Raw genomic sequence first — 18,981 nt, 5'->3', positions numbered from 1 at the left:
TTGCAGGTAATATGGAGAAATGTTGACAGCAAATGTGATTTTGTAGCAAATTTGCTTTCTTGGGTTTTGTTTAGTTTACCTTAAAGCTGCCATTCCCTAGAGATGTTTCAGCTTGACACATTGAGCACGGAAGTAAAAACCTAGATAGAATTATTTCCTTTCCTGGAAAATTCTTTAAACCTGATCGTTTAAATAGTTGACACCAAAGGTCTAAACAGATAATACAATTATTTTCTGTCAAAAGAATCTCTGCTCAAACGAATGATTAAGAGGCATTTTCTGTTAAAATTTCCAAAAGCATTTGGTTTTGTTAACTATTTTTTTTGGAATTGCAGTGCTTTTGTTTCTAAAACTATTTGTGGTTTAGGGATTATAAATCCCAGTTATGTCAATAAAATGTCAAGAAGTAGAAGTTTGGTACATAGATAGACTTGGCCAGTGCTTGGGAGACTTTTTAAGCCTTTGTAAATCATAGAAAGTATGTTTGCTGCAAGATTTCACGCTTATTTTTAAGGCAATTGTTTTAAAATTGTTTGAGGTTTAGGACTTAATTTTGAAAATGGCTGCGATATAAACTTGTCTTAATATTTTTAGTTCCATTTTGATTCTGCGACAATAAAATTTATATCTATCGGTCTTCAAAATTTGGTTGTAAATCAGAATTTCCTCCCAATTTTCTCTAGGGTTTTATCAGAATGTTTAGCGTGGGATACTTGATCCAGTGCTGCCTCCGGATTCCCTCTGCATTTAGGCATCTGTTTACACAACCATCCCGGCTACTTTCTCTCTTCTACAATAAAGAAAACTTCCAGCTCGGAGCTTTTCTGGGCTCTTTTGTTAGTATATACAAGGTAAGGCTTTCAGAAGAGGAAAGAAAAGTGGGAAATAAATAACATGGCTATTGTTAAAATGAGATACGGCCTGAACTCATCTGTCATTTTTTTAATACTCCTTTCTGTAGTATTTGTAAATATCTCATCACCAAATATGCACATTATGTTGGGAATAGAGGCTGGAGATATTTCTTCTCTTAAAGCTTGAAGGTGTAGATATATTTGCATTTATACATAATATTAAAGATTTTCAAAAACTCATTTTCTTTTTTTCAACAATGTAGTCACTGAGAAAATATGAACTTCCTGATATTTCTAACATCAAAAGTGATGTATCTATTTGTTTTTTCTGAATAATTTGACTACCTGATTATTAATTTAAACATTTTCAGACCCTCCTAGCTGATATCAACCTTTGATAGAAACAGTAAGGATTTTCCCTTGTAACTGATACAAGCGATGACTTATTTTCCATCTCCCACTCACTCACTCTTTCTACTATACTCTCTCAAATAAACAAAGTTAACATTCTTCCACCTCTTTCTGCATGTTCCTATAAATGTACCCACACATATATAATAAGCACCCACCTAAACACATATATAGGGATCATCTGTGACACAGCACTCTGCAATTTGAAGTAATGGCCTTTTGTTTAATGGGAATCACTAATATGTAAACCATATTACTGACATATTTTATTAAACATCTAAAACTTATGTTCAAAATTTAAAGGTAAAATGTGTTAACTAAGGTTGACCTGTATGCATGTGCATGCCTGTGTGCATGTGCACACACAGTTGTTAAAAGAAAATGCTGGGAAAAACTGAATTCTGGAATTATTTTGGATAAGATGGTTGTGTTTCATTTTATGATAAAACTTACCTATAAAAGGTAGTTGTGGAGAAAGTTTTGAAATGGAAAGGAAAGAGTGGCAAACTATAAACTATAGTTAATGAATCACTTGTTATGAAATATTACTAACATTGAAAACATTTTCAAATGGTTTGACTAGGAAGCATTACTTATACCTTTGAATATATACAAGAGTTAATAGGGCAGAATATTGGTGATAATATGTTTATATTCACATTCTTTTTCATTTCTTGTATCATAGAGTTTGTATTTACTCTTAAGATAAACTCTTAAATATTTAAATGTGGATTATCTCCAACATTTTTAGCCCAGGTTGGTTATTCTCCACCATCCAGCGTATCTAAGAGCATAGGCTTTTTTGTTTGTTTACATTTTTGCTACTTATTTGCTTAGGTAATATAAACTAATGGTAATTAAACTAAGAAAAATGCAACTGGGTCAGAAAATCTATTATAAAAAATATTCATACAGCATGTTCCAAAGCCATATGTGATTTCTGAAAAATTTATCAATTTTTTGCATCTTCTTAAGAATGTAATTAAGAGAAGGTCAGGCAAACAAACCTTATTTCTTCTGTGTCTTCTTAGTGAACTGACCCTTTTTCCGTTTTGTAATGTTCCTCTTTATCCTGGTAATATTCCTTGTTCTGAAGTCTGCTATGTCTACTATTAATATAGCTACTCCAGTTTTCTTTTGATTATATTTGATGGCATATTTTCCTTCTTTAATCTTTCCGTGACCTCAGTTTAAAGGTTGGTTTCTTTTAGACCACATATAGTTGGTCCTTACTTTTGTATCCAGTTTGGTAATCACTGTCTTTTAATTGGTATATTTAGACTCTTTACATTTAATATAGTTATTGATATGGGTGAGTTTATATCTGTTTGTATCTACTTTCTTATTAGTTTTATATTTGTTCCATTTTTTTCTTTGTTCCTCTTTTTTTTATTGTCTCCTGGATTTTGGGGGTATTTTTTATGTATTTTAAATTTATATTAATTTTTTTGTATTTTTTATATTCTGTCATCACTATTGACTTATTATTATTTATATTTCTTTTTAAAATTTAGTGATTGTCTTAACATTTATAATAAACATTTTTAATTTATTGGTCAATATTTTCAAATAATATTATACCACTTCAGTATAGTGTAAGAATCTTACCACATCATACTTGTAATTCCTCCTTCCCATCCTTTGTGCAATTCATTTATCTTTTCATATGTTACAAACCCCACAATATGCTGTTGCTATTTTTGTTTTGGACCAGGAGTCAGAAAACTTTTTCTGTAAAGGGCCAAAGAGTAGATATTTTAAGCTTTGTGGAACATATGGTCTCACTCATAACTATTCAGCTCTGATGTTATAGTGTGAAAGCAGCCATAGACAATATATAAATGAATGAGCATGGCTGTATTCCAATAAAAATTTAGCACACTGTATTAGAATTTCATATAATTTTCACATGTCACAGAATATTACTGTTTTTTATTTTTATCCATTGAGAGGTGTAAAAATATTCTAGCTTATGAGTCGCGTAAAAACAGGTGGCAGGCTAGATTTGCCTAGTGGGCCATAGTTTTCTGACCACTGCTTTAGACAGTTGATTCATTTTTATAACAATTAAAGGTAAGAAAAACATGACTTCTAAATTTACCTTCATTTTACCATTTCCAGAGCTCTTCATCTCTTTTTTTATACCTAAATTTTTATCTGGTATCTTGTTCCTTCTGCCTGTAGAACAACCTTTAACATTTCTGGTAATGCAGGTCTGCAGGTGGTGCATTTTCTCAGCTTCTATCTGTCTGAGAGTCTTTTTTTTTTCCCCCCCACACATTAACATTTATTAAACATTTTGAGTATTATACACAATTTGCTTCTTTTGCTTACCAATTTTTGGCGTTTTTCTGTCAGTACTTTGTCCTTTTTAACTGCTGCAGATGTTACATTTTATAGACATATTGGTTGGTTATTTCTTATTTATCAACATTTGGGCTCTTTCCAAGTTTGAAAAAAAATGTTGCAACAAATACTCTTGGGTCCATTTCTTTGTTCAGGATTAATTTCTAGAAGTGGAAATTCTGGGTCCAAACCCAGAATATTTTGAATATTAATTGATATTGCTAACTTACACTCTAAAAAGGTTGTCCCAATTTATAAGGCAGAAAATGCTTTTTTTTTTTTTTTTTGGATACTTAATCTAAATCTTTGCTAACATGATGGGTAAAACATGTTTTAATTTTCACTTTTTAACTCTGTGAAGTTTAGTTTCTAACTTACTAATTTTGGTTTCTAGCAATATTCATTCTCAATTTATTACCTCCTTGAATTTTTAATTTTAACCATTATGCTTGATATTAGATTATTCTTTTTTGTAAAGAGCAGCCAATTCTTGTTTTATCATTGTAACATCCGATGGAATCTCACTGAAGATCAGAAACAAAGTCTTTTAAGGTCTCAGACCTTCTTCTTTAACCACCAAAAAGGTAGTGTCATACCTGCCTCTTTACTATCTGTGTGAAATATCCTGGCGTTCTCAACTTATAGACTCTCGGTCTGAGTGAACAGAACATTTTTCACAAGTGTGATATAGAGTAATTCACAGTCCCTCTTTTGATCTAATTTTAATAACTGAGTGCTAGCTCTTCTATTTATAATCTATTTCTGACCTTTGGACCCATCTGCCTAGCTCCTAGCTCTATAGGCTCTGGTTTCAACTTATGCTACCAGGGGACTCTCCCACTTTGGGCTGTCTTGGTAGATATTCTACCCTAGGTAGGTGCTGGTAACCTATTCTTGACCCTTGATGGGCATTCAGGCAGTTACAGCAAGAAATGTTTCACAAATGGTATCTGATACAGTCTAGTTACGATTAATGGGGAATAAAGGTACTTTGCTTAGAAATAATTATCCATAGATCTAAAGTCAACAAAAGTCTTTACAACAAAAAAATACATAATTTTTTTTGAGGGTGGGAGGAGGAGGCTTGAAATAGATCAGAAAACACTTTCATATTAACTGTTCTTTTCATATTCTTCAAATCTGTACTTAATGCCTTTCTCCTCCTGGACATCAGAAGGAACACCTGGATATTCTGGGAGAAGTTTATATTTTTCCAAATCAGTTTCTGGAAAAAATGTGTCACTTTCAAATTCCTGCATGATCCTTGTCACAGATAGTCGAAGATGGCCTGGCCTGTTCATGGCTTCCTTGTAAACGGAACTGTGTCCCACTGTCCAAACCATGTCCACTTTATTTGTTAATTCCAGTTGCTCAATAAGTTTTAAGGCATCATCCAGACTTTTGGCAAGAAAATGAGCTCCCTGTGGAGGTTCCTTGAGTTCTCTACTGAGAACTATATTAATTCTGTCCTTTAAAGGTCGATTCTTCTCTGGAATGGAGAACCAGGTCTTCCTACCCTTAATCACCAAATTCTGTTTACCTTCTACTGAAGAAGTTGTGGTCATTCTTTGGAAATACCTGTATTCATTCCTTAGCGGGGGCCAGGGCAGGTCCCCGTTCTTGACGATGGCTCGTCCCCGATCTTGCCAATGTTCTGTGTTCTGGGACACAGCAACGATGCAGTTTAGCGGACGAACCATGACAGCAGCGGAAAACACTTCCGAGCTAGCACGTCACACCGACATGGGGATTACCCACCAGCTTGTTGCGAAATTTCTGAGAGAGTCTTTATTTCACCTTCATATTGAAAAATGTTTTCTCTAAGTATAGGATTCTGACTTGACAGAGTTGTAGCTTATCCAGCTTTTTCTCCTTGTTAGAATGGGAGTGATACTTTTCCCAGCATTCTACATCTAAGCAAAAGTAGAATTTTTGAATTCATTTTGAAAAATCATTACAATGAAAATTTTATGTATAATTTCTTAATAGGGTCTATCCAAACAGTAACGTTATAACAGGTTACTGTTCATAATTTTCCCAATCATATATTCAGTTTGATTTTAATAAGATCACCAATTTGCCTCCAAGGTCAGCTAATGACTCACCCATTACAGGTGTTACATGCATTTTTTTTCCTAGAACTGAAACAACTGAAGTCATTGTATTTTCTTCTTGATACAGGGTACTAGTTGCTTCCTGCGCTGGGTCAGAAATCTGGATGATGAACTGCATGCCATTATAGCTGGTAAAGCAATGATAAAATACATATATTACTATTGCATCAATCAGTAGTAGGAATGAAACAGACATGGTTTTCAAATTCATCTGATTTCTTTGTATCTTCCTTTTTCTGTAATAGAATCCCCATTAAGGCACTAGTACAAACATTTTGTATTTGTGAAGTTTAACATATCAAGGCTCTCTTGCCATCTGATGTTTTGGGTTGGCAATATAATGACTTGGGTATCTGTCCTGCTACAGGCCAGAAATTCTAGGGAATGTGTCACTAAAGAACATAAAGACTTAAAATATTATATAAGTGACTAGTGGAAGTGTAGTTAGATTTCTTAAAATATTCTGATTTTACCACTGGCAAGTGATGTATTTTTAATAATAATTTTTTTAGGAACTCAAGTAATTTTATAAAAATAAAAACTAAACATTTTCTGTGAGTTCAGTATATGTATTACTTAAGTTAAATAGACAATTTTTCAGATATTTATTAGTAATATCCCTACTATTAGTATTCCAGGCCTCCTACCACCTTGGTTTTCCATTTATAGAATGAAAGTAATGGAGGGAAGTGTGATGACAGCACTAAACGTAATTTGAGCTGTTAGGAGAATAGATGAATGACTATTTCCACTTAAAATCAGAAATGATACCAGTAACCTTTATAAAATTATTTTAAAAAATCATTGTACTTGGTAAGACCACTGCTGTTTTGAAAAGTTAAATTTAGAATGTAGTTTCTTGTGATATGTATATAAGAACTGTGGTTCCTAACTCTAAAGGTCAATTTTTAAGTTTAAAATATGTGATAATAAATAAGAATTCACCCCATTTTAATGTCATCACTTATATTACTGTCCTTGATTTTGTTGTAACAAAAGGCAGTGCTACAAATCAGTTCTTTCCTATTTAAGTGAATCAACATTTCTGAGTGACTTAATAACAGAGAAATAGTTTGAGTTCTGATCAGTTTTGCCTTATTTGTTGTTTCAGGATTTTTGGCGGGAATATCAATGATGTTTTATAAAAGCACAACAATTTCCATGTATTTAGCTTCCAAATTGGTAGAGGTAAGCAAACATGTTTAAGCACATACAACCAAAGGATACAGAGCTTTTTAGCTGCTTTAGTAGTAAAAGTTTCAAAAGCAAATTCTAATCCTATAAAAGTACTTACGAAGTCAATTCTCCTATTTCTTCTTTTTTCTTTGTGTTATTTTCAAATATACACAAGCATAGGAGGAATAATGTGATAACCCTCATGTACCCATCGTACAGCTTCAACAGTTAACAGCATTTGGCCAATCTCCTTTCACCTATACTGCTCCAAACCCCCAAGTACCAAATTATTTTAAAACAAATCCCAGAGATCAAATCACTTCATCCATAAACAACTGAGGAGAAAGAGTCCTTAAAAAATAAAACTAAAGAATAAGGACTCCTTAAAAACAAGCAAATCACCAATGCCATCAGGGTATAATCAAAATACATGTCATAAATTTTAAAAACCTGGTAATTCTTTAATATTATCGTTATCCAATTAGAGCTTGCATTTTCAATATTACCTCACAAATGTCTTTTGCAATCCCTTTGTTTTAGTTGAGATCCAAAGTCTCTTTTTAGTTTATAATAGTTATCCCTCACCCTTTCTTCTTTTCTTCCCCCTTTCTTTTTTTCCTTGCCATTTATTTGTTGACAATCTACGTTATTAGTTCTTTGGAATTTCCCACATTCTGGATTTTGCTGATTGCATCCTCACTGGTGGTGTTATAACATGTTCCTTTAACTCATGTATTGTCTGTAAACTGTAAATTAGATTTAGAGCCTTAAGCAAGTTCAGGTTCAGTTTCTTTTAGGGGGATGGTAGTGGCAGAAAAACTTCACATTTACTGTGTGTGTGAATTCCTATTACATCACATTAGGAAACACAAAAATGTCGGGTTGTCTCTCTTTTTGTGATGCTAAGATGGATCAGTGGCCTCAGTGTTGATAGAGCCAACGTAAGGTTCGCCATCTTTTACCCTATTGTTTTAGCAGCCATTAATGACCAGGGGTTATTATTTCACTGAGGGTTGCAAAATCATCATAATCTAATATTATTGTTTCTTCTGCATTTATTAGTGGGAATTCTTCAAAAAGAACTTTCCCTTTCAGCTGTTTGGTTACTGTGAGATCATCTGTTCACAAAGTCATAATAAAGTGCTTGATTACTTCCCTTTATTTGCTAATGTTTGGAATGAGTTAGTCCCTAGCGTCCTGCAAAGTTGACCTGTAAGTCTTTGTTGTCAGGTGTCTTTATGAAGACATGGAGTTTAACGTATTTGATTTGTTTCAACCTATTGCAGTCATTATGCTCAAATTGCCCCATCTTTGGCCATGAGAGCCTCTTCAAGTTGACTCCTGTTTCTTTTTTGATGTAATGCCGGTATCTTTGATAGTTTTCTTGCTTTGTGATAAAACAAGATATTCTAGGCTCACCTGGGTGGTTTCCTGCTCCAGACATAGAATCAGCCTTCTCCAATGGCATCTAGTTTCTTTTGGTGAGCAATGGTATTTAGAAAACTTTAGTTTGGGTGCTAAAGGTTTTTTACTCCTAGGCTAGTCATTGTTTCTTGGTCTTTCCAGTGAACAGAGTTAGAGCATCCTATTTTTTTCCCCTTTCTTTTCAGAGAAAGAGAAAATAATTAGGAGCACATTGATGTTTTCAATTCAAAGTTCAGGTTCTAGATTTTATTTAACTTGTTTGATTTTTAGAAAGTTTTATCTCACTGAAAAATCTGTGTCCCTAATGACATTAAGAAAATTACGTATTTGTTTTATCCAAATGAGAGAGAGAGAGAGAAAGAGGCAGGGGAGGAGGCATTTATTTTTTCTCAGTGCCTTTGGAAGCCATTGGGGAGCTTTAAGCATGGAAATGATGTGATTTAATTCACATTTTAAGAAGAATATTCTGGCTATTATATAGAGAATGGATTAGAGGCAAGACTGGAATCTGGGAGAAAACCGTTAGTCTCAGGCAGAAAATGGTGGCTTGTGTCAGGATGGTAGCAGTAGAGATGGAGAAAAGTACACAGATTTGGTGTATGTTTAGGAGATAGAGTTGGCAGGACTTGCTAATAGGAAAAGGGGAGTGAGAGAATACAATTTTTTTCCCTAGCTGGCAAAAAATATATTCTTTGACATAGGGGCCATCCAACATTGAGATCTAGTTTGTAAAATGTTTCTCTAAATGGCTAGAGGTTTTAAAGCCAAGCAGTGGTATCGCTCTGTTCCTTATATCAACAGATCGTATCTGATAAGTGTGCTGATGAGAACTTTTTTTTAAATGCAGGAAGTTAGATGTATAAGCCTACTATGTCCTTTGTGGAATTAATGACTATGGTATAATAGGCAATCATTTTCCTATGATTGAAGTTAATTTTATATTAAAATGCTGTATTACTATATAATGCATATTAAGTGAACATCACCTGTATAGGCAACTTTTTCTTGGAAAAAATTATTTCCAAGACATATTTATTGAGTATCGATTATGTTCCCATTACTGCGGTGGTGCTGGTAAGCATATAGAAGTATAGGATACAGTCCCAACTCTTCATTAACTTAGACTCTAGGTCAACAGATAAGTTTTATTGTAGGAAATAATTAGGAACACAATGATCCTATATATCAAGAGATACCTGTTTCACATAACGTTTCTATGATGCCATTCTACCACATCTGAATTTCATTTTTGTTAACAGGAATACACTACAGTATATCTGTACCTTGTAATATATTATCATATTACTTTCAAAATAATGGCCCATGTTTATCTTGTTACTGAAGGAGATTATAAATCTCTTTGTACATATCTTACAGATTGAAGTTAATTTTATATTAAAATGCTATATTAATACATAATATTAATTAAAAATCAGCTGTATAAACAACTTTTTTCTTGGAAAAAATTATTTTATGTTCTTTATTTCATGGTCCACTCATGTCTTCTTAAAGCTCCCTCCAACCTATTGAAACACCATTCTGTCTTGGTCATATTTCCACTTTTCTTACTTGTTTCACTTTAGCATTCCTACGTTCCAGAAAACCCATTTCCATGAATTATCCTTTGTTCCATCCATATAAATTTGCTGGAAACTCCCCATACATGTCATGTATTTTCACCCTGTTTGTTACCCCTGCTTTTCCTCTCTTATCTAGTTGTTGATGTTAGGCCTCTTAGAAAGCAGCAGTATTAAAAGTGGGGTCAGCAGACTAGTGCTGGTCTATGAACTGTTCATTACCATACCAGTTCATGACAAGGAAAGGATAGAAATTGAGAGGAAGCATTTGGAAACCTTATAGCAACTCGATGGAGTAATTTGTTTTTTGAATGTAATAGTGAAAATTTGGTTCAATTCTAGTAATTCATTTTTATTGTATTATAAAAGCATCAGGCCATGATAGTTGGAAATTTTTTTTTTTTAAAAGTGGTTCTTCACTGCAGATGGTTTGAGATGCCCACTACTCAATGTAGTCATTTCTGAAATTCTCCTTGGTCCTTTGTCCTAGACAGAGTAGTTGCTCCCTCCTCTGGGGAGCCTATATATATATATATATATATATATATATATATATATATATATATATACATATATATATATATATGTATATATATACACACACATATATATATATTTGAGATAAACATAGATATACGTACATACACATGTGATGATCTACACATCAATCAATATAGATATCTTGTAACCTTATTAGAGTGTGTTAGTTATTTCTTATGCGCTAATCGGGTTTACACCAGTACATGTTTAATGAATGAATGAATAGATCTAACAGAGAAGGGAAGACTTGGGCGTTGTACAAACAGCAGTGAAGAATAAATACCATGAAAGAGGTAGAAATAAAGTGCTGTTGAATTTCACAGAAAAGTATTATTACTGGCATCTGGGGTTTGGGGTGAGTGAATGAGGGAAAGGGAAGGGCTGACACTTAACATGTCAGGGAAGTAGCTATGATTTGAGCTCTGAAAGGATTGTTAGGATTTTGAAAGGTAGAAAAAAATAGTTGTAGATAGGGAACGTATCACTCCACCTTATTGGTAATGCTATTTAAAGTTGTTTTCTTTATAAATCTTGCGCTATGTGCTTGTTTTGCAGACAATGTATTTCAAAGGTATTGAAGCAGGAAAGGTTCCCTATTTTCCCCATGCAGACACTATCATCTATTCCATCTCTACGGCAATTTGCTTCCAGGCAGTAAGTATAACTTTTTCAAATGAGAAGTAGAATTATTTCTGTTTCTAGTGTATATTAAACCAATGGGGGAAAAATAAAGGCCTGGGAACATTTCCAGTTTTTACATTTTATGCTTTTTTTGTTTTATTAGCCAGATAGCTTGCAAGTTTCAAATCATTAAACATGTTAACTTAGTGGGCTAGGTCATGTTTTATGAACACAACAATTTTTAGGTTTAAATAGAGTGCAATTTTTGTGGGAGAATTATCACTCTAGTACCTTGGCTAGAATGCCCTAACTTAATTTTACTTCAAAAAAAAAGATACCATGGGCATAAATATGAATAATTGCTTTTCCCCAGTATTACTCAGGCAGTGAGGATAGGGGTAGAATCTAGTTTAATAGAAGCATCGTTCAATCTCTTTAAGTTCTGCAATCACTGTTATTGATGTTAATGGTCTTAGGGCTTTTGCAAAGTTTTGGGGACAGCTTTTATTTGCAGTTTGTCACAGTAATGCTGCTAAGTTGGTAAACTTACTGTAACTAACGAAGTGCCAGCTATCTAATGGGTATCTAGTAAACGCTTCCCAATAATAATGACTATTAACTCAATTATTATTCCGTGAGCAATATTCCTATTTGAAGGCGTATTTACAAAGATTCTTGAGTTATCAACTTAAACATTAATACATGTTTTTCTTACTACTGTCATCACTGTCGTTTTTTAAATACAGTGAACAATAAAAATAGAGATAAATATGTTCTGTTGCCTAAGACTGCTGATAATATTTGCTGTTTACTAAAAGAAGTCTCAAATTGAATATTCTAATCTTAGGCTGTCATGGAAGTTCAGACCTTGAGACCATCTTACTGGAAGTTCCTTTTAAGGCTCACCAAGGGCAAGTAAGTGACTGAGATGTTTTAACTGGTCATAGAAAAAAAGCAATTTCCATAAAAAAAGATTTTGAATCTTTTGTTTACTTGAGGGAATATTCTTTCAGTGGTAAAGTAGGTATCTAGCTATAAATCAAATATGACCTAAAATTTAATAAGAATAACATGGGGCATTCTTTTAGTGAACATTATTTTGACTATTTTTTTCCCTATATTATTTTAGATATTTTGTGTTCTAGATTAATATGTTGACTTACAAACTGCTGATAAGTTACTATATAACATTCTTAAGTCTCACTTTTAAAATCTTTGATCTCTTCTTTTTGATTAAAAACATTACACAGATTCATTAGAAATCATGCCTGAACAATTGACTGATTTCCACTTTGGAAAAATAATCATATTCTTTTGCCTGATTTTGTAAGCACATTTTTCTTTGCCTTTACTGTCATATTCTTTATTATTGTTGTTGTTGTTAGCATTTCCTGATTATAATCTAATTCTTTGGGAGGCAGGTTGACCTGATAGAAAGACCATGAGCTTGGGAATTGAACAGGCCTAGGTTTGACTGCAGTTCTGATACCCTTAGCTGTGTCACCGGTTGGGAAAATTCTTTACCATCATGAGCCTCAAGTTTCTTTCTCTCTTCAATGAAACAATAATACAGACTTTGTGGGAAAATCTTGATGTTTGTGGCAGCCTTTAGCACCTAGTAGGCATTCAGTAAATAGCAGCTGCCATTAATATTAGTAATAGCGAACAGTTGTATAGTGCTTACTATGTCCCAGAAATGGTTTTAAGATACACACATACACACATACAACATACATACACATACATATGTGTTTAATCCTTAAAGTAGCTCTGTGAGATAGGTACTATTAATATCTTGCTTTTACAATGTGAGGAAACTGAGATGCACACAGAGGTTAAATACCTGCCAGAATCACAGAGCTAGGAAAGGACAGAGCTAGGATATGAGCCAGGCAGTCTGACTGCAGAATTCTTCCTCTTAGCCGTGACACTGTGTATCCTCTATATTATTATTATTTAATCATTTATTTCTTTGTCATTTAGGTTTTTTTGCACATCAATGAGTTTAACCAGTTGATTATTTCGGAAGGGAACATACTTTGGGAAGGATCTAAAAATCACATTTATTGGCTCTTGGAATAATGATACTGGCCAATGACTCAAAACTAATTTCACCTTGGTGTCTTCCCCAGAAAAGAAAGGCTTGTGATCAGGCACAGAAGGTCCATCCTGCACATTAGCTAAAATATATGTCTTTTAAAAATTTTATATCTCTTAGGTTGGGGGATGGATAAAATGAGGGTGTGTTTTTACTATGTTGTGTCTGTTAGAAATTTGAAAACCTATATGCTGTTTGCCCTTCAGTCACATTTGGATGTATTTTCTGTTGACTGTGAGACATTAAAATTTCAATTATGAGAGGAATTACGTTTAATGCCTTTGCTTGTCAGTAAATGTTAGCGCATTCATTATACATTTAGCTTCTTGTGATTTTATTCATCAGAAAAATCACAATGAACCTATATTTCTATTTGACACAATCTAGTGGAAAGGATTCTAGAAGAGTTTGAAATAATGATGGTAATCTCTGGGGTTTCAGTTTGGGGGATTATCATCTTTTTAAAGAAAATATGAGACAGTGAATCTTGAGGAAGAGTATCAAAGTGACTTTTGAATCTGCCATTGAGTCTTTTGCCATGTCAGCCTTTTCGGTCTTCCCATCCCATGAAAGATAAGTCAAATGGAGTGAATCATCTTCTTTTATAAACTTCATTAAGTACTTGTTCCCTGTGTCCTCTGTTTTACAGATTTGCCGTCATGAACCGAAAAGTCCTTGATGTTTTTGGTACTGGTGCATCTAAACACTTTCAGGACTTCATCCCTAAGTTGGATCCAAGATACACAATTGTAACACCAGAGTTGCCCATCGAGTTTTCTTGAAGATGACTGTAACTTATTAATGCGACTTAATGTTTCATTATTTTGTCCTAGAGAGTTAATTATGTTGAACACAAAGAAGGGGGCCTGAGCTTGAACGTCAGTGTTATTTCAATGACAGACGCTCTTTTTTTTGTTTTTCTTACCAATCAGAAATACAGAAGCTTTTCAGGAAAGTGTTGCTTAATAATTAAGCTCCCTCTATAGCCAGAATCTCATTCTGGATCACTGTAATGGTTGACTTTATGATATATTATTATCGATTAAATTATATCCACAGCAATATTAAATAATCTATGTAGAAATGTAGTGACAGATAAGAGTATACTTAAAATTACTTTAAAAGATGTTTTACTTCATTCCAATATAATTCTTGGTTAAAACTAAGAATATTTCTACATTTTAGGTTACAAAGGATCACGGGTACATGGATTTGGTCTGTAATTTTTTTTTTTTTAACTTCTGAATTGGTAACTATAGTAGTGAAATGTTATGGGTATGGAGTAGCTCTTCACAGACAGTGCTGCTTTATTTAGTATAGAGCAAATTAATTGGAGAAAGTGGCCATTCTTACTTCAGGGATGCAAAGACGGGTATCATACTGTTTGGATAAATGCCGTGGTATCCGTGCTCTTTTTCCACTGATACCTTCATCTCTCTCCATGATCAGCTGGGTTCTTTGGCAGCCCAGTGAACCTATATATTAGTGGCAGGTTAGGAGCAAATGGAAATTGACATATCTGATAAAGTTGAAACATATGTTTTAATCTTTTACAGAAGCATTACACTTGAATATTCAAAAACAAATGAAGTTACTTTTAAACCTCCTGTAGAGGTTTATTATGTTTCTTTTCATTTATAAGTGCTGAATTCTTCATAGCTAAGTTTGTATGCTGTTGTCGATTTAGAAGGGATCAAATTCTATGGAACAAAAGTAGTTTGGGCAAGTTTGGCAGTTTATTCCCTCAGCCGTTTCACCTATATGGATGTTTGACAACTAAAAACATTCTAAAAATCCAGTGGTGGTTTAAAAGTCCACTTCATAATTGGATGCAGGTTCTCTAGCCTCTTTTCAAAAAATCATTATCGTCACTTTTACTCATGTTAGAGCAAAGAAGTGACAAAATGTAGTCACTGCTGATTATGAATTAGTTCAGGACAGCTTTGATTGAAATATGATCACTCTTTAGAGTTTTTCAGGGACAAGTTATTCTTTTCTAAGTTAATGCAAGGCTTAAGTGGTTGTGATATGTTACATTACAATTAATGTAACATATAGGGATAATGGTATATTTTTTTAATATAATTTTGTTGCTGAAAAGTTTTAGGCTGCTGTAAATTAATTATGCAGTAGAACTTGTGTAGCAATAAGAATTATAACCCAGACTTTTTAAATGCTTAATCCTCCATATTCAATTTCATCAAGCCTTGTATCCTTCTGTTTACATGTAATTCTAACCTTGGTTGTTATGGCAGATTGAAACCAAACAAAAAAAGACAGTATCAGCGAGAGCCAGTTTAATTAGGCCAAAATTTTGCAGTGTGATTAGCTTTTTAGGATTGACTTGTCTATTAGGCAATACTGTTAAAGGATCCTTTTGGCTTCAGACTTCCAAATTGATTAATAAATTCAGTTTTAAGTTTTTATTCACTGGAATCAAAATGATTATTAGTACTGTGTTTACTTTTAAAAATGAAGTATTATAGCAGTGAAGAAAGCACTGCTACTTGCATCTCATTTTCTCTATTCAGAAATCATGTTTATAATATTTTTCCTGTCAGTTAAACAGAAAACTTTTTAATCCATAAGTTATTGTTTTCATTCAGATTAAAAGACTATGAAATTGGAAGACAAATTCTACTGAGGTATGATGAGATTGTTTAGTGAAATTTTACTGGTCAAAAGGTGCATTCCTATGATTTATTTTTTTTAACACAAGCTATAGTCATCTTTTATCTTATAGAAAGTATGAAATGAAATAACCATCATGAAGCAGAGTCATACAATGAATGTATAGCTGGAATGAACAGTTAACTAGTTTGCAGTGGTGAATAGAAAAGGACAATTTGATTTCATTGGGACAGACTGCAAAGTATTGAGCAAACACAAGGAAACTGTGTTTGTATTCCTGAATTCAATCAAAATGAATGTGTTTCTACCTCTAACTAACCAGGTATGGATTGGCAACTTGGCATCATAAATAAAGTCAAATAGATGTGTCCATTCCAAAACATGTTTTTTAGTCTATTTATACTCCGAAGAAATCCTATCTATGGTAAGTTTCCTTCCACTAGACCTGACTATATTAAACACTTATTATGCCCTCTTAGTATTGCCTACATCTTTATATAGACTGAAAAACAGTGCATTGAGGTGCTTAATAGGATTACGGTTGTTTCCTGTATTAATTAACTATTTCCTGTATTAGTAAAATCCTACAGTTAGTACCAACCAAGTGAAGAAACAAGTTGCATGATAACAAATTGTCTCAATTCGGTTAGATTCTTACCCATTTTTCATCAGATAGTTTAGTCCATTTTATTACCCGTTTCTGAAATAAAACCTTTTGATTCGGTTGTCTTTTTTTTTTTTTAATAAATTCTATCATCTCTTCTGTAACTTTTCTTGACCTGTAAACATTGTCGTCTCTCAGTTGATGCCTAGTATATTTTTTGCCTTCATTTCTTCTTTAGTCAATGGTTATTTAATTTAGAATTTTATCTTTTTACTCGTTGCTCTTAGATTTTAGAATTTACTTTCTTCTTGAACAAAAGTGTCTTTCAGGACGAAACCCAAATCGGTCAGTTGTCACACAGTGTGTTCTTGTTGAGCTTGTGTATTCATCTTCTTGTAGATTTTGTCTAGGCTAACAATTGATTTAGTTGTTAATGCTGACAAAATTGTTTCTGCTTGTATGTTATCACATTCCTGAGTTTCTGAGTCCTCTGATAATGTCTAGTTAAGGAGAATCAGTTTTCTTTACCTTCAAGGAGCTTCGTCCACTTGCTATGGCACATCCTCCTCGCAGTGGGGGTCAAGTGGCCTCTCAGCAGGGCTAGAGGGGCGTGCCCACTGGGAGCAGTGGCCTGGTGTTTTTGCTGCCTTTGAATCAGAAGTCACCAAGCCCTTAGAGCCCTTGAATTCTCCCTGTGATTTATTTTTATTACTATAAGTAGAAAGTAATTTGTCAGAGCAACAGAATCTTCTTGCACAGATGCTTTTTTTGCTCCACAAAGAGAAAAGTATTCATGTCTGAACAGTGATTTTGCTAACATATCTGACAAACTTTATCTCCCCTAACACCTTGACCTGTGGCTGCTTATCTCTTCAGTATTCATTTTCAGATAGATGATTTAGGTAGCTGAAAATGAGTGACCAAGAAGAAGACCTAAGAAAAACAATAAGAAATAACTGTCTTCTGTGGGGCTGGGCTAAGGCCAGCTTAATTGTGGATGCTCAGGAGACTGTTCTTACAGTTGCCGTAACCCTGTGCCTCCTCCTCATAGCCCTTTCCTGCTGGTGCTTTAGCTGGCTCTGCAATTCCTTCTTGTGGAGTTGGCAAGGAAAGGAGTGTAGGCACCGAGGTGGCCGTGAGGTCAGCGCTGTGCCCCGGGGCCCGGGGGCTGTGTGGACTTCCCTCTAGCCAGGATATGGGGACTTCAAGGTTAAGGCTGTGTTTTCTGTTTCAAGCTGTAGCCTCAGGTGACTTTGTAAAACCTTCATAGTTAGGCAAAGGGTAACTACAAAGAAATGAGACTGACATTGATGTGTGATTTCTGGGTCAGGAGCTTGACCGTGATGTAGCACGTGTCCTAGGACTGCAGCAGGACAGTGCATAGCCTGAAGCTTACAGCTGTGGTGAATAAGAATATGTGCTGTTTTATATTGAGAGAAAAGTGAGTGACTTTTAATTGGAGGAAAGAATTAATATCTGGTAACTGATTTCTTGCTCTTTGATGTGGCCTCTCCTCTCTCTCCCTTTTCATGCTTCAGTCCCAGCTGTCACCTTTCTCCTCTTCCCCAGCCTTGGAATCTTCATGTCTGGCCTCATGTTACCTCTCCGCACTCCTCGTCCCCGTGCCTCTTGCCTTTCTTCTGCTGGTTGGTGTTATGTTCCAACTATGCTCCTTGAATGTGGGTGCTCCATCGCTCCCTCTGGTGACAGCTGGTCAGGTGGGGCCTCTAGAAGGATCGTGAAAATGGAGTAGACCTTTCTGAGGATGGTGAATTGTGATATGGCTCTGCATTTGTTAGGCAGGAAGGAATGGAGGATAACTGCAGAGATGCGGAAAGAGATGGACCTCTGTAATGTGGGACCTTTAAATCCAGGACAGTCAGTCTCTTCTCAGCAACCGCATAACATCACCTGACTTTTGCTGTGGCTACACAGAAGGGGCAAGAACTCATTTCCTATTGCTTTCTCTATTTTCTTTCCACCTTTACCTCATCCAAATGTGTCCTAAGTGAAATAATACATTGGGCTTTAACCTTCGCCTCTGCAGACCTGAAAATCCCAGTAATCACACACACACGCATGCATGCACGCGTGCACCATCTGGTCCACAGCAGAGGTCTCAGGCGAGGCGTAATTTGTACTTCTTCTCCAGATCACAAGCCACTGCAGCTTGCCTGTTCGGTCTTGTGTTCAGTTTGAGGTACTCCCACCGCCCCTGCCCATCCTGTGCCTCCACCCCTGCCAAAGCATTCTGACCCTGTCAGAAAACCCCAGACTGCAGGTAATAGGATGTTCTCTGGTCTTAGCACACGGCATAGCAGTCTCAGCATCCCTCCGGGCTTCTACAGGTGGACCTGTGGACCTATATTGACTGCAGTTCCCCAGGAATGTTACTTTCCTCTGTCCTTTAATTTGGACCAGGCAATTTCTGAGGGCTGTTTCCTCAGTATCTACTAAACTATTTTAGTTATCAAGTAACCCCTTAAATGAATTTTCTTTTTTGGGTGATTTTGGTCCCACAAGAGGACCCTGTGACTGTGGAGAGGGATTGGTACCCAAGGTCTAAAAAGGTTTAAAGCATGAA

At 34.8% G+C, this 18,981-nt stretch overlaps 2 protein-coding genes across 4 annotated transcripts in view; one reads left to right on the top strand and one right to left on the bottom strand.

The window, feature by feature from the left end:
• TMEM135 (transmembrane protein 135) overlaps window positions 1-13,944 on the top strand; it is a gene marked incomplete at both ends in the record, with an annotated part of 235,009 nt that extends 221,065 nt beyond the window's left edge. For all 3 annotated transcript variants that reach the window (XM_079707603.1, XM_079707601.1, XM_079707602.1), the window contains 6 exons: window positions 684-851; window positions 5,793-5,856; window positions 6,837-6,913; window positions 10,999-11,097; window positions 11,912-11,979; window positions 13,812-13,944. In XM_079707603.1, the coding sequence (XP_079563729.1) occupies window positions 684-851; window positions 5,793-5,856; window positions 6,837-6,913; window positions 10,999-11,097; window positions 11,912-11,979; window positions 13,812-13,944 (609 nt within the window). The remainder of the gene's footprint in view (window positions 1-683; window positions 852-5,792; window positions 5,857-6,836; window positions 6,914-10,998; window positions 11,098-11,911; window positions 11,980-13,811) is intronic.
• On the bottom strand, window positions 4,724-5,335 carry LOC307056010 (dihydrofolate reductase-like; the record flags this gene model as incomplete). The annotated part of the gene is made up of 1 exon (XM_079708389.1): window positions 4,724-5,335. Exon 1 carries the CDS (start codon window positions 5,309-5,311, stop codon window positions 4,724-4,726), a length of 588 nt encoding a protein of 195 aa, XP_079564515.1. The 5' UTR covers window positions 5,312-5,335.
• Window positions 13,945-18,981: the final 5,037 nt, after the last annotated feature.

This window comes from Hyperoodon ampullatus (assembly GCF_949752795.1).
Source record: "Hyperoodon ampullatus genome assembly, chromosome: 7".
Classification (NCBI taxonomy): domain Eukaryota; kingdom Metazoa; phylum Chordata; class Mammalia; order Artiodactyla; family Ziphiidae; genus Hyperoodon; species Hyperoodon ampullatus.
This window is presented reverse-complemented; position numbering and strand designations above follow the sequence as displayed.